The sequence below is a fragment of the Carcharodon carcharias genome, chromosome 9, assembly GCF_017639515.1.
Source record: "Carcharodon carcharias isolate sCarCar2 chromosome 9, sCarCar2.pri, whole genome shotgun sequence".
Taxonomy (NCBI): Eukaryota; Metazoa; Chordata; class Chondrichthyes; order Lamniformes; family Lamnidae; genus Carcharodon; species Carcharodon carcharias.
The window spans coordinates 154,512,031-154,526,137 of record NC_054475.1 but is presented as its reverse complement, the minus strand read 5'-3'; the positions used below and the strand labels follow the sequence as shown (position 1 = coordinate 154,526,137).

Below are 14,107 nucleotides of genomic sequence, written 5' to 3'. Positions count from 1 at the left end.
TGCACTCTCCACAATCTGGCACTGGCAAGGGGGGACCCACTGAAGGAAGAGGATCTTGAGGCAGCTCCACAGGCCACAGAGGATGAATCCAGTAGTGAGTCAGAAGAGGAGCACAGTGAGGAGAATGCTGAGAGCATGGAGATAGACCTCTGTATCCTTCAGGGAGGCAGGGACACTAGGGATGCCTTGATCCAATGCTCCCTCAGCTCCCTGCCAAAGATCTGCTTCCACCTCATGTCAGGGCTGCCACCTCCATCCTGGGTGTCTGAAATGACCTTTTCATTTGAACCCAAAATCCACTCAATGCCTTTGCAATAAAGTTTAGAGACAGTCACGTCCAGCATTAAATACTGGCGTACCGTGCACCAAAAAAATAAAATGGTGAAGCATACTCAAGCCTTTATGACCAAAAAAATGCCATTTTCACAATCCAAACAAATTAACAGAACCTTCTCTGGTCTTCATTCTCAGACCAGTAAACATAAATAAAATATAACAGAACTGGAGATCATCCATGAACAGTCCCTCTTGTGCTCATGGTGCCCTAAAGGGTGCTACGTATTGGTGCCCCCCCCCCCACCCCCCCCCCCCCCCCCCCCCCCCTCGCTGGCAGCGGCATTGGAGACAGCCTACTCTCTCTGCTGTCCTGTGCTGTCCTGTTGGCCTTGATGATTTTGGTGGTCGTCCTCTGGCCAGTGGAGCCTGTGCTGGCCCCACATGGGAGGGAGCAGCCAGTGCCACAGCTGGCATCTCCCCAGTCATTGCAGCCTCATCGGATGCCACGGTCACTGACAGAGGAGTGGAGGAGCTGCTGCCATCATCCAACGCGCTCTGAGAGAAACCCGCAGAGATGACAAGCTGGTGCGCCAATGTGAGGTTGCTCTGGGCCTCCTTGCTCGTCATTGATGGATGGGCACCTAGCAGGGATACTGGGTGCCTCATCCATCTCCCATACTGACACTGATCACCTGAGGTCATTGCCTGTGTGAGGGCTTGCAGGTCCAAGCGCAGCCCCAGGAACCCCTGATTCTGTCCCTGGAGCAGCCTCTCTCAATGGAGGAGGCAGTGCGCTCAGCCATGAGGATCAATGCAGTGCTTATGCTCCACATGGACTCCTCCACAAGAGAGACAATGGCACTATCACAAAGGTATTAATGTATAAAATGTTATTAGAAATTATTTCAAATTGGACTTGTATTGGGGTCTGTGTCTGAATGTGTGTGTCTTAATTGGATTAAAGCCAGCCAGCCTGCATGCTTTGATGTATAGTAGTTTTGAGATGTAAACAGTAAGGTAATGGAGTACATTTGCATTTTGTTGAATGAACAATTCAAAGAGTGGGGGTGAAGTCTTGCACCTAGCTAGGAGACACCAAGCAATATTACTAATAAAATTGGTACTATGAAAGGGGTTTTATTGTTAGAAGAGGTGGAGTTCAAAGGGCCTGGTGATACAATGAGAATTTGCATTCAAAGAGAAGGCTAGGTATATACAGAAGAGTTTTGTGTGTGGAAGTCAGAAGCATGTGAGATCTAAGCCTGTAAGCCCTACCAATCTGCCTGGGAAGGAACAAATGGAAAGGAACCTCATTTTGAATTCGTAAGATAAAACGTGCTTCGCCTGGTGTCTGTTTAAGTCTATGGATTGTTGTTGCCTTGGGGAAGATTACCTGGGAGTGATTTATTTGGGGATTTGTTTAATAGTTATTATGGTAGTAATCTGTACACATGTGTTTAATAGCTTGTAAAATTAATAAATGTTTAATTTATATAAAAAACCTCTGGAGGTTTGGTGGTTTCATTTCTGAATTCAGGGATGCATCTCAAACATATCAATTGAAAATATAAGTTATGACAGTTGTTTAAAGTTTCCCTTTGTGATTTTAAATAACTCAGCCTTTACCAGCTGCTGTCTCATAACAATTGGGGGCTCTGGGCTGGATAATATTTGAAATTCCTTGATTGGTTTGGAATTGGTGAATCTTAAGGTTACAAGTATGAGAAGCACTTTGAATTCAGGAGTTGGTGAGGTATCTTAGAAGTGGTGAGGCTGCAAGATGGCTTTGGCAATTGCTAAAATTTGTCTGAGAGTAGAAGAGAGAAGTCTGATTGGGTTGAAAAAAAACCCCAGAGTAAATTAACAGAGTTGGCAGATAAGTTAAAACTGGGGTTACCTGCGGGGGCTAGGAAATTGGATATAATTGAGAGTATAGCACAACATCTACAGTTGGAAGTGATACCTGACACTAATGAGTCACAGCTGGAGATAGTGAGACTTCAGTTTGAAATTAAGAAGTTTGAATTTGAACAAAGGTACTCTTTACCTTACAGTTTACATCTCAAAACTACCATACATCAAAGCACCCAGGCTAGCTGGCTTTAATCCAGTTAAGACACACACACCCACAGACATAGAACTCCCACTACAAGTCCAATTTAAAATAATTTCCAATATCACTATATACATTAATATTTTCATCTCAGGCAGGCATACCCTCATGGATCTCTGCCAGATCCTTCCACTGGACATCCAGCATCTACCACCCAATGGACAACTCCAGAGGCTCATCATCTGCCTTCGACTCAGCATTGTCCTGATCTCCAGCAGTCCTCCAACTAAGCCTGTGTGTGAAGTACCCTATCGCAGTGCTCCAACATTCTAGCCAAAGATCTAATGCCCACTGAAGTGCTGGTGCCTGGTTCAGAGAGCAGGTGTGAAGCAGGTGTAGCTGAATCCTGGCAGTCCTCTGACGTCAAGGATGGCTCTTCAGGGTCCTGAGAACGGGTGTCTGCTGATGAATCTAAGGGAGAACAATGGCATGTCGTGAGTTTAAGTCATCACATTGTCTCTGTGCATGCCAGGTGTCCGGTGAAACAATGGAGATCTGCATCATGGTGTCACTGTCTTTCAATGATCAATGGGGATTCCAGCTTTAAGGCTCCCATGAATGAGACGACAAGAATGTTTGCTCCATCCAAAACTCTCACCTCTGTGCACCGCATTCTTACCTGTGCCTGACAGCCCACCCTCTCCGCGACTGGCTGACTGAGGTGTGTCTCTCCAGCTCAAATCTGGTAAGGGTTAGGTGGTTTGGGGGGCCTCCACCTGTCCTTGACCTCTCTATGTTATTATGGCTCGTCTTCTCCTGAAAGGACAGAGCAGCATGGATTAGTCCACTCTCTACCTGCAATGCCATTGCAGCCTGGTCAACACACCTGAGGAACACCTGGCAGAACACATCTGAGTTGTGGCCTTCGATCCACAAGGGACTCAATCAGAACAGCCAGGGCTCACTCCCTTGGCCAGCTCCGGCGTCGTTGACAGTTGACACTCAGACTCTTAACACCCCTGAGCTCCACGGTTGGGGAGGTCGGGGGGGGGGGGGGGGGGGGGGGGGGGGGGGGGGGGGCGCGCGTTGGGGAGGGTTTGGGGCAGCCACACCTTAACACTTCAACACACTGATCCATGCCAACACGGTACTCACCCTTGTCATGCCCAGCAGGTTGTTAAATCTTTTGCAGCACTGCACCCGTATGCGCCACACAGCGTCGTGGTTGCTGATCTGCGCTGTCACCTCCTCCCAAGCTCTTTTCGTCAAATGCGGTGGCCTCCTCCTTCCATCTCTGGGGATAAGGGTGTCCCTCCTGGCAACCACCTCCTCCAGGAGGACCGCGAGTCACTCGTCCAAAACCGGGAAGCCGAGTGCCCACCCGGCTGCAATCCCGCCTGGCTTTTCCAGCTGCATTTGAAGCCATGGCTTCGGTCTTCAGCATGAAGATATGTTCTTCCCTGGCAGCCTTCAAGGAACTGCCTGAGCCATTTTTAAACCACTTGCTGGGTCACCATTGGACCCAGTGGCTGACAGGCTCCCCCCCCACTTCCTGACCATTAGGAAGACGTGTTTCACACTGGGCGAGCCTTAATTGGCCAGCCAGCATGAAATCACGGTCAGGGGCTGATCTTAGACAGGCCTGTTTTCTGACCGGTCACGGGCCCGCCCATCGCACGTGCCCTTCAAGGGTAAAATTCAGGCCATTGATATATTGTGAATAGCTGGGGCCCCAAGCACCGACTCCTGCGGTACTCCCCCTAGTAACCACCTGCAGCTATGAACAAGACTCACTTATTACCACTCTGTTTCCTGTCTGCTAACCAATTCTCAATCCATGCTAATATATCACCCCATGTGCTTTAATTTTGCACACTAACCTCTTACATGGGACTTCATTAAGAGCTTTCTGAAAATCCAAATACACCACACCCATCGATTCTCCCTTATCTGTTCTACTAGTTATGTCCTCAAAAACCTCCACCAGGTTTTTCAAACACGATTTCCCTTTCATAAATCCATGTTGACTTTGTCTAATCCCGTTGATATTTTCCAAGTGTCCTGTTATCACATCCTTCATAATAGACTCTAGCATTTTCCCTACCACTGATGTTAGGCTAACCAGTCTATAATTCCCTGTTTTTTTTTCCCCTCCCTCCTTTGTCACCCTCAAATCTGTTCGGACTGTTCCAGAATCTACAGAATTTTGAAAGATGACAACTATTGCATCCATTATTTCTATGGTCACCTCCTTTAGTACCCTGGGATGTAGATTATTAGCCTCTGGTGATTTATAGGCTTTCAATCCCATTAATTTCTCCAGCACTATTTTTTTTACTAACGCTAATTTCCTTCAATTCCTCCTTCTCACTAGACCCTTGGTTTCCTAGCATTTCTGGAAAATTATTTGCATCTTCTTCCATGAAGACAGAACTAAAGCCGTTGTTTAATTGCTCTGCCATTTCCTTGTTCTCCATTATAAATTCTCCTGTTTTGGACTGTAAGGGACCTACATTTGTCTTCACTAATCTTTTTCTTTTTACGTACTTACAGGAACTTTTACAGTCCATTTTTATGTTCCTTGCAGTTCAAGTTTACTCTCATACTCTATTTTTCCCCTTTTAATCAATCTCTTGTCCTCTTTTGTTGAATTCTAAACTGCTCCCAATCCTCAGGCTTGCTACTTTTTCTAGCAACTTTCTATGACTCCTCTTTGGATTTAATTCCATCCTTAATTTCTTTTGTTAGCCATGGTTGGGTGGTTTCACCTGTTGTGTTTTTGCTCCAGAAAGGAATGTATAACTGTTGCAATGCATGCATTCATTCCTTAAATATTAGCCACTGCTTTTTAATGAAGTTCCCCAATCTATTGTAGCCAACTGACCCCTCATACCCTTGTAGTTTCCTTTGTCTAGATTTAGGACCCTAATTTCGGATTGGGCTACTTCACTTTCTATCCCAGTAAAAAATTCTATCACATCATGGTCACTCTTCCCTAAAGGACCTCACACAAGATTATTAATTAACCTCTTCTCATTGCACAGTACCAAATCTAGGATAGCCTGTTCTCTAGTTGGTTCCTTGATGTACTGATCTAAAAAAACCACCCTGCACACGCTCCAGAAACTCATCCTCCACAGTATTATTGCTAATTTGGTTTGCCTAGTCTATATGTAGATTAAAGTCACCCATGATTACTATAGCACCCTTGTTACATGTATCTCTAATGCCATCCCTTACCTTGCCACTACTGGTTGGAGGCCTATAGACAACTCCCACTAATGTTTTCTGCTACTTGTTGCTTCTTAGCTCCACCCAGGCAGATTCTACATCTAGATTTTCTGAGCCAATATCCTTTCTCACTATTGCACTGATTTCATCCTGAACTAACAATGCCACCCTACCTCCTTTTCCTTTTTGCCTGTCCATCCTAAATATCGAGAACCCTTAGATATTCAGTTTCCAGCCTTGGTCACCTTGCAGCCATGTCTCCGTAATTGCAATCATATAGTACTGTTTACATCTATTTGCGCTGATAATTCATCTATCTTATTGCGAATGTTCCATTGGTTCAGATACAATGCCTTTAGATTTGTCTTTTTAACATTTTTACACTTTTTTTGTACTATGGTCCTATTTGCTGCTAGCCCTTGTTTCCTTTGCCTTCCACTGTTGCTTTCTACTTTCCTGTCTTTCATTTCTCTTTTTGTTTCCCTCCCTTGTGTTCCCCCACTCAGGTAACCATCCCCTGCAACTCTAGTTTAAACCCTCCCCCACAATACTAGTCAATACCTGTGAGGATATTGGTCCCAATCCTGCTGGGGTGCAACCTTTCCAGCTTGTTCAGGTCCCATCTTCCCCAGAATTGGTCCCAATGCCTTAGGAATCCAAATCCCTCCCTACAACACCATCTCTCCATCCATGCATTCATCAGGTCTATTCTCCTACTCCTGATCATGCTAGCACGTGGCATTGTATCTGAGATTATTACTTTTGAGGTCCTGCATTTTAATTTATTTCCTAGCTCCCCATATTCTGCTTGCAGGACCTCATCGCTCTTTTTGCCTATGTCCTTGCTACTGATTTGGACCATGACCTCTCGCTGTTCACCCTCCCTCTTCAGAATGTCCTGAATGGAGTCATCCATTGGAACCCCTGTGGCAGGTGAAATGTCTCCTGTTAATAACATTGAAGACAAAATTGATTTTTTTCATTAATGTGATTCTATTTTCAGAAGAAGTAATTTCATCCCCTAGGTCTCTTAATCAGCTCTGCTCCATTTAATACACAGTCTAATTTCTTGTTTCCTTGCTCCAATGTTAATTATCTTAGATTTAACTACAATGAGTTTCTTCAACCTCCTACTGGCCCAGTTACCCAAAAGATCTTGCTTTTGTTAAAGATCCAAATCCTCTAAGTTTGGTTGCAATATTCTTCATGACAGGATCTGCTTCATAATTTTCGTATCATTTGAAAATTTGAAGGTGTCATTCCATACACTCGTAAATGATTCTTGTGTATTAAAATACCAAGGATCACAAAACCAATTAATGGGGCATCCTGCCTGTAATCTCTTTCCAACTTGAGGCACTACCACTGATGGCTACCCTCCATTTCTTGTCTAGCGCCTTATATTGCATTCTATTCTGTTTCTCTTTGCTTTGGCATGGGACATTATCAAAAGCTTTCTGAATATCAAACATAATATTGCACCTTCCCCATCTTTATGATCAGTAATGTCAGTTGAAAAACTCCACCAATTTAGTTAGATTGCTAGGAATCCATGCAGAAATTCTTTTAGCAAGTTGGGCCGGATTTTCGCAGAGTCACAAAGACTCCGGAACCATTTAAAAGTGGCAGGCGGGACCCGATTCCAGGATTCCTGCCCTCATTCCTGGTGCACTCAGATTTCAGTGGTGGGAGATAACGTTATGGTAGTGAGCCTGTACCCTGCACTCCCAACCTGGCTGGCTCTGCTTCAGGGGTAGGCATCTTCTAGACACCCCCACCACCCCACCCCCACCCCATCCTGCAATTTTTGTGGAGTTGGGGTAGCTTCTGCATGACTTGTGGTCCAAAGCAGTGGTGAGCCATAGCCTGGATTTGGGAATCCTTTGAAAGGCAAGTCAAAAGGTCTTACCCATGCTCCCTCCAAGCCAACATATACCCACCCCACCTCTGCTCTCATGGTGCCTCATACTCTCTATGCCAACTCATGGCATTTCCATGACCATTCACTGCATGCACCAGCACATATTCTGTACAGAACCATTGAACCATATAGTAACAATGGCATGTGTGGAACAAATTAAAAAACACCCATTCATTTTTCTTTAAAATTGCATAACGAGGCTTGGCTGAGAGCCTAGAATCCTATAAACAGATTTACTTTGTTGGCACAGAGAAGGGAAAACTTTGCTTTATTGAAAACTTTATGAGCTACTTTTTATAATAAGCTATTTTTTCTGTGACCTCATTTGTCAATGGCTCAATTTTTATTTGCACAAGATAAAGAGCTGTCAAGTGCTTTTAACTTCTGTTATTGATATTTTAAAGGTCTCATTGATTGACACTTTTATAGGGTTGCAGCAACAGCAGTTTTTCTTTTCAGAAAATTATGGATAACTTTTGACTCCTGCATATTCCCTATACATAGGCATTTACTCTTCCATGTTCTCCCATACATCCTCATATACAAATTCACAATTTATAAATCAACCTTACAGATTTTCTGTAATATCTGCATTAGTGCCAAAGAGAATCTGTGGAATAACACTTAACCCCTGCTTATGAGAAGAGCGGAATTTCTTAATATTTCTTGTTGCTTGGTAGATACTCGGGCTTCTCCACTTGTGAAAATGACCATTCATTGAACATCCCTTATCTGAACGTGCTTAGCCTCTGATCTTAAATTTTCTTCTACTTTCTATTCTAAAACAATATATAACCAGATAATCTAATTTTGGTGGTGTTAGTTGAGGAACACATGTTGGCCAGCACCCTGGGAAAGCTCCAATACCTTTCTTCAAAAAGTGTCATGGGATCTCTGTTTCATTTACTTGTTTAAAAAACAACACCTCCGACAGTTCAGCACTCCCTCAAGCTGCACTGAAATGTCAGTCTGGATTGTGTGTTCAAATCTCTTAAGTGCTGATGACTCTGACTTTGAGGTGAGGTTGCTACCACTGAACTGTCTGACACTATTAAGTGAGCTACTAAACTTAGGATAACTTTATTTATTTTTAAATTCAGTCATCCGAATACCTGGTAACTATTTTACTGGCTGTTTATGATGTGTTTTTGGAATCTGTCTAAAATTTAAACCAGCTCCCTACTCATTTAAAGTTAAATTTCTACTAAAGATTACAGTCTCAGTACCAATGCCTATGGTTTAGTGGCCCTTATCTGCTATTTGGCATCTTAATTGGTCCTTTGTCTCCGGTATCAGCATAAAGTCTTTGTTGAATAAATGGGAAACAACACCCATGGTTATTTTGTGGGTTCAGACTTTTTGCCAATGCTTACAAAGGCCATAAGTAATCCTTTTTTGTGCCACAGAGTGGAATTTGTTTATGCCGTAATTTGCCATCTTCATTGTGCTTCTAACAGTCTAACTAAATTCCTTGAGTCTCTTCCAGTGCTTCAGGGTCAGAAGTGAAACGAGGTGACTACATTCAGTTTAATGGATTGGAGTTGTAGCACTCCCTTAGGGGCCTCTTGTTCCCAATGGAGGCTACGCCCCACCAGAGGTCATGGCCCCCCCCCCACCCCCCGACCTTTAACCCTAACCCCCTAGCCTTTTGAACCTGCCCCGCACCCCCCTAACCTCTCTTGCCAAGAACCCGTCCCCCACCGACCTACATGCTTCAACTACAACCCATTAAACTGAATGTGGTCACCTCATTTCACTTCTGACCCTTTTACATTGATCATACTCAATATACATTGACTAGTTAATGCATTAACATATTAATAGATCTTGGGAGAAAACATTGTGACTGATAAATATTTGCACATTGCTATATTTTAAGGGCCTGAAGGATACATACGCTGCAGCTCAAGAGCACGCAGCAGGATTCCATTAGAAAACCTTCTACTTACCATCTGTCTTTTATTTTCGAGAAGATTTGCTCCAATCAGTCCCAGAAATGATCCAAAACCAAGCTGAAATGATCCAAAAACCAATGAAAATTATATTGTGCAAAAACCAATCAAAACACCACAGTTTAAAAAATTTACACTGTGCTTTGTTGACTTTGCCTGCATTTTCTGATTTTGCTGAATAAAATTTGTTTTAACAACTCCACTCTTTCAGAAAATATTACAGGCAATATGAATACAAATTGTCACAAATTTGACACCGTAAGACACCTCAAGTACAACTTTATTTTTAAAAGCTACAGAACATTTTAGAAAGCTGAAGGCTTGTACAAAAATAGTTCCCTGAATGAATTACATCTCAGGGTCAAAGTAACAAACAAGGGACAGCTTACATGTATGGCTTTACTTAATATCCCCCACGTCCTTATCATTTTCTTTTTGAAGCTCCTGCACCTCACACGCCATTCCCATAGGTTTACTCTTTCTTTGAGAAATAACTAGTCTCCACTCTGAGCCTCCCCAGTGACCTAAATGAATTTAGAAAGTCATTGTAGGGGGAAACAGGCACTAATACACTGCACCACTGGGTCGTCTAGAAGTAAAAAGGAGGCACTACACTCATGAAAGGGTGCTTAAGAAACCATTTCTTGTGTTGCAATAATGTAATGTGCAAAGTGGCAGGGTACATTTCAACATGATTCATAAAAGAATCAAAATGTAATGTATAAAGGATAAAATCTATGCTAGAGTTCTGTACCAATGCACTGCACCATGTATTATTAAATACAGTAAAAGGTATAACTACATCACTATGTCATGGAAGTGAATGGACATAGTGAACTGTATTTCCATGCATAGATCATATATCACATTAGCAGCAAAAGCTGCAGCTTCTGCCATCATGCAGATCATCAGATGTTGCCAGACATCATTCGTAAATCTGACTCTCAACAGTATTGCTAAATTTGGGCAGCAGTGAGTCAGGGTGTCAGCAGATATCACCATTAGCCCTCTGTACAGGCACCTTTACTCCGAACACACTTTCTCACACAATGCTTCACAATCCACCCTGGCATTGCACTCTCAGCTGATATCTACCACATCACTGGATGCTCATTGCAAACGTGTCACAGGAAATCACAGCCATTAAGAGCAAAAGGATGGAAAATCATGGATTATAGACTCTTGATGCACTCCCACAGGCACAGCTTTCAGATGGGAGCCAAAAAAAAAATCAGCCCTCACCAGCCTCCATCCATCCTTCCACCAGAAACCTGCACCCCAATGCCATTATGTGTACCTTTTACTGACACCCTATGTCTCTGCATTTAAGCCACCTGCTCTATATATTTCTTTCATGTGGCTCTCTTATCCTTGGACTGGATTTTGCACTCACACACCAGCGGGTATGAAGGCAGGTACTCCAAATCCAGCAGGCAACCTGCCCACTACCTACCCACCCACCTCCGACCTGATTTAAATTTTACAGGAGGGGAGAGAGCTGAGGGAGGTGTCAGGCTTATTCAGGTGCTTAAGTTTACTTTATTCGTTCATGGGATGTGGGCGTCACTGGCTGGGCCAGCATTTATTGCCCATCCCTAGTTGCCCTTGAGAAGGTGGTAGTGAGCTGCCTTCTTGAACCGCTGCAGTCCATGTGGTGTAGGTACACCCACAGTGCTGTTAGGGAGGGAGTTCCAGGATTTTGACCCAGCGGCAGTGAAGGAACAGCGATATATTTGCAAGTCAGGATGGCATGTGACTTGAAGGGGAACTTGATGGTGCTCCTATCTATCTGCTGCCCTTGTCCTTCCAGATGGTATTGGTCGTGGGTTTGGGAGGTACTGTCTAAGGAGCCTTGGTGAGTTACCGCAATGCATCTTGTAGATGGTACACACTGCTGCCATTGTGTGTCAGTGGTGGAGGGAGTGAATGTTTGTGGATGGGGTACCAATTAAGTGGGCTGCTTTGTCCTGGATGGTATCAAGCTTCTTGTTGTTGAAGCTGCACTCATCCAGGCAAGCAGACAGTATTCCATCACACTCCTGACTTGTGCCTTGTAGATGGACAGGCTCTGAGGAGTCAAGAGGTGGGTTACTCACCACAGGATTCCTAGCGTTTGACCAATTAATGGCTACTTAAGGATCTCATCCCACCACCACCGGTATTTTACCCATGGTGGGAGAGGGCCGACACCTTACAGCCCTATGTAAGCCCAGCAGATTTAGGTGTGCAGCCTGCTGTCAGGCAAGGGAAGTACTTCCTCAGGAGGTCCCCTGTGCCCTTTGGAGGCAAACCTCCACCACATCATCCCCTTTTAACCCTTCTCCTCTGGCCTTTTGAATCTGCACCCCCCAAACACCCCGACGGCCTCCTCCAACCTCTCTTACCAAGACCCTGACCCTGGGCGTAGCTGGGCTCCTCGGCACAGTGGAACTGCCTGTAGTTCCAACAATGCCAGATAGTGCGGTGACCATCTGAATGGCCGCGAGTTCTCTCAGGACTTTCTCCTGAGAAAGGGATGGAAGTCTAAGGTTAAAGCGATTAACGCTGGTCCTGGTGTTAAATTGCTGTGGGACAGCCATCAGAATCATGGGTGGGCTGCCCCCAATGTTCTAGGTGGTGGTGGTGGTGGTGGTGGTGGTGGTGGTGGGGGGGGGGCAAGGGGAGGGACTGCGGTGCCCCGTAAAATTCAGCCCCAATACGTGCCTGGTCGTTATCTAGTCTCACCACATCATCAAATCAAACCTCAAACAAAATCAAGGGGCTCGTCTCCTGGTGTATGCTGTCCATAATTAATCTTTTACATTAATCAACAATTCACCTACCCTCCCAACTCTCACAGGCTGTTCCTGATGGGAAGAGGCATTAAGTGTATCCAGCCTCCACTTTGAGACTAATTTTCCAGTAGCCAAAAATTCTGTAGCTGAAGGGCTCTGGTGCTCCAGTGGTAGCATCATAGAGTCATAGTCATAGAGTTATACAGCACAGAAATAGGCCCTTCAGCCCATCATGTCTGTGCCAGCCATCAAGCACCTATCTATTCTAACCCCATTTTCCAGCACTTTGCCCGTAGCCCTGTATGCTATGGCATTTCAAATGCTCATCTCAATACCTCTTAAATGTTGTGAGGATTCCTGTCTCTACCATCTCCTCAGGCAGTGTGTTCCAGATTCCAACCACCCTCTGGGTGAAAAAAATTTCTTCAAATCCCCTCTAAACCTCCTGCCTCTTACCTTAAATCTATGCCCCCTGGTTATTGACACCTCCGCTAAGCCTCTATCAGGTCCCCCCCTCAGCCTTCTCTGCTCTAAGGAAAACAGCCCGAGCCTATCCAGTATCTTCGTAGCTGAAACGCTCCAGCCCAGGCAACATCCTAGCGAATCTCCTCTGCACCTTCTCCAGTGCAATCACATCCATCCTATAGCGTGGCGACCAGAACTGCACACATCATATATAGAATTAGAAAGAATTCACAACACAAACAGCCCATTCTGCTCCACAAGTTTATGCTCCACGCAAACCTCCGCCTACTTAATCTAACTCTTATCACCATACCTTTCTAACCCTTTCTCGCTCATGTGCTTTTCTAGCTTCCCCTTAAACACATCCACCCCTACCTGCCTCAACTATTTCATGTGGTAGCAAATCTTACATCCTACTCTCTGCGCTAAGGAGTTTCGCCGATTCCCTGTGAAGAATCCTATTAGAAGGCTTCAAAATGCAATTTTAGGATTATTTAATTCGCTGAATCTTCGTCCTGAGAGAATTTTTACCAAAGATGATCACTAAAGGCAAAAGGTAAACTTCGCCAGATTTAAGTGCCTGAAACACTCCGCGCTGCAAAGATTGGCAAAGTTTTATTCATTCTTAAAAATTAGCCAGCAGCACCTGTCTCTAGAAACATTAGACGAAAATAAAACGCGCGTTGATCAAAGAAGCAGCGATTGTTGCCAATAATCTCAATATATTCTCTACTCCCACCGCCCCCGTCCCCCAAAATAACAGTCCCTCAGATCACAGTACTCACTATTACTCCCGGGTAATATCCTCCAACCGAAACATTCAGAGTCCTTGTGGTCGCTGCCAAGCCGACAGTCAGAATTAAAACCGAGGCGATAAGGAGGGCACCACTGACCAAGACAGAAGCTTTCTTCCTCTTATTGAACAGCCCTGTAAAAAGATAGGATCCCATTCAAAACATCCCAAGAACTGAGCAGAGGTCACCAGAACCCACTGATTTACAACATGCCACAGCAGCGCTCACACACCTGGTGCATATGCGGGGAGGGATAACGATGAATGAGCATGAAAATAACCCCGGGGAAGGCCGTTTTCACCTTGCAGCACTTACCTACAGAATCATGGAGGGTCAGTCCATTGGGCTGCTGAGTCAGTGGACGCTGCATCCTGAATGGCTATACGGACCGCACCTCGCCTTAGGCCGCCAGAAATGCGGGAGCAGCCTGCATGCTGGCCTTTCCCACTCCCACCTCCACCTCGGATGGATGTATTTTCTGGGAGAAGGCAAACTGCGGACTGACTGCACGTTTCGATTCCCCACTGCTGTTTACTGCCCCGCACTGCCGTGCTGGCCGCTGGCGTGCGCGCATGCGCTCAGGCTCCCCCCCCCCCGGGGGGAGGACATTGAGTAAATCCTTGGGGTTTGATTTTTTTTTT

General features: G+C 44.9%; 1 protein-coding gene across 1 annotated transcript in view; it reads right to left on the bottom strand.

Annotated features, from left to right (window-relative positions):
* tmem255a (transmembrane protein 255A) overlaps positions 1-13,836 on the bottom strand; it is a 119,901-nt gene extending 106,065 nt beyond the window's left edge. Inside the window, exons 1-3 of the mRNA XM_041195219.1 lie at positions 13,782-13,836; positions 13,458-13,600; positions 9,431-9,493 (exon numbers count right to left, since the gene is read on the bottom strand). Coding sequence (XP_041051153.1) covers positions 9,431-9,493; positions 13,458-13,600; positions 13,782-13,836 — 261 coding nt within the window. The remainder of the gene's footprint in view (positions 1-9,430; positions 9,494-13,457; positions 13,601-13,781) is intronic.
* Between the last annotated feature and the right edge of the window lie 271 nt (positions 13,837-14,107).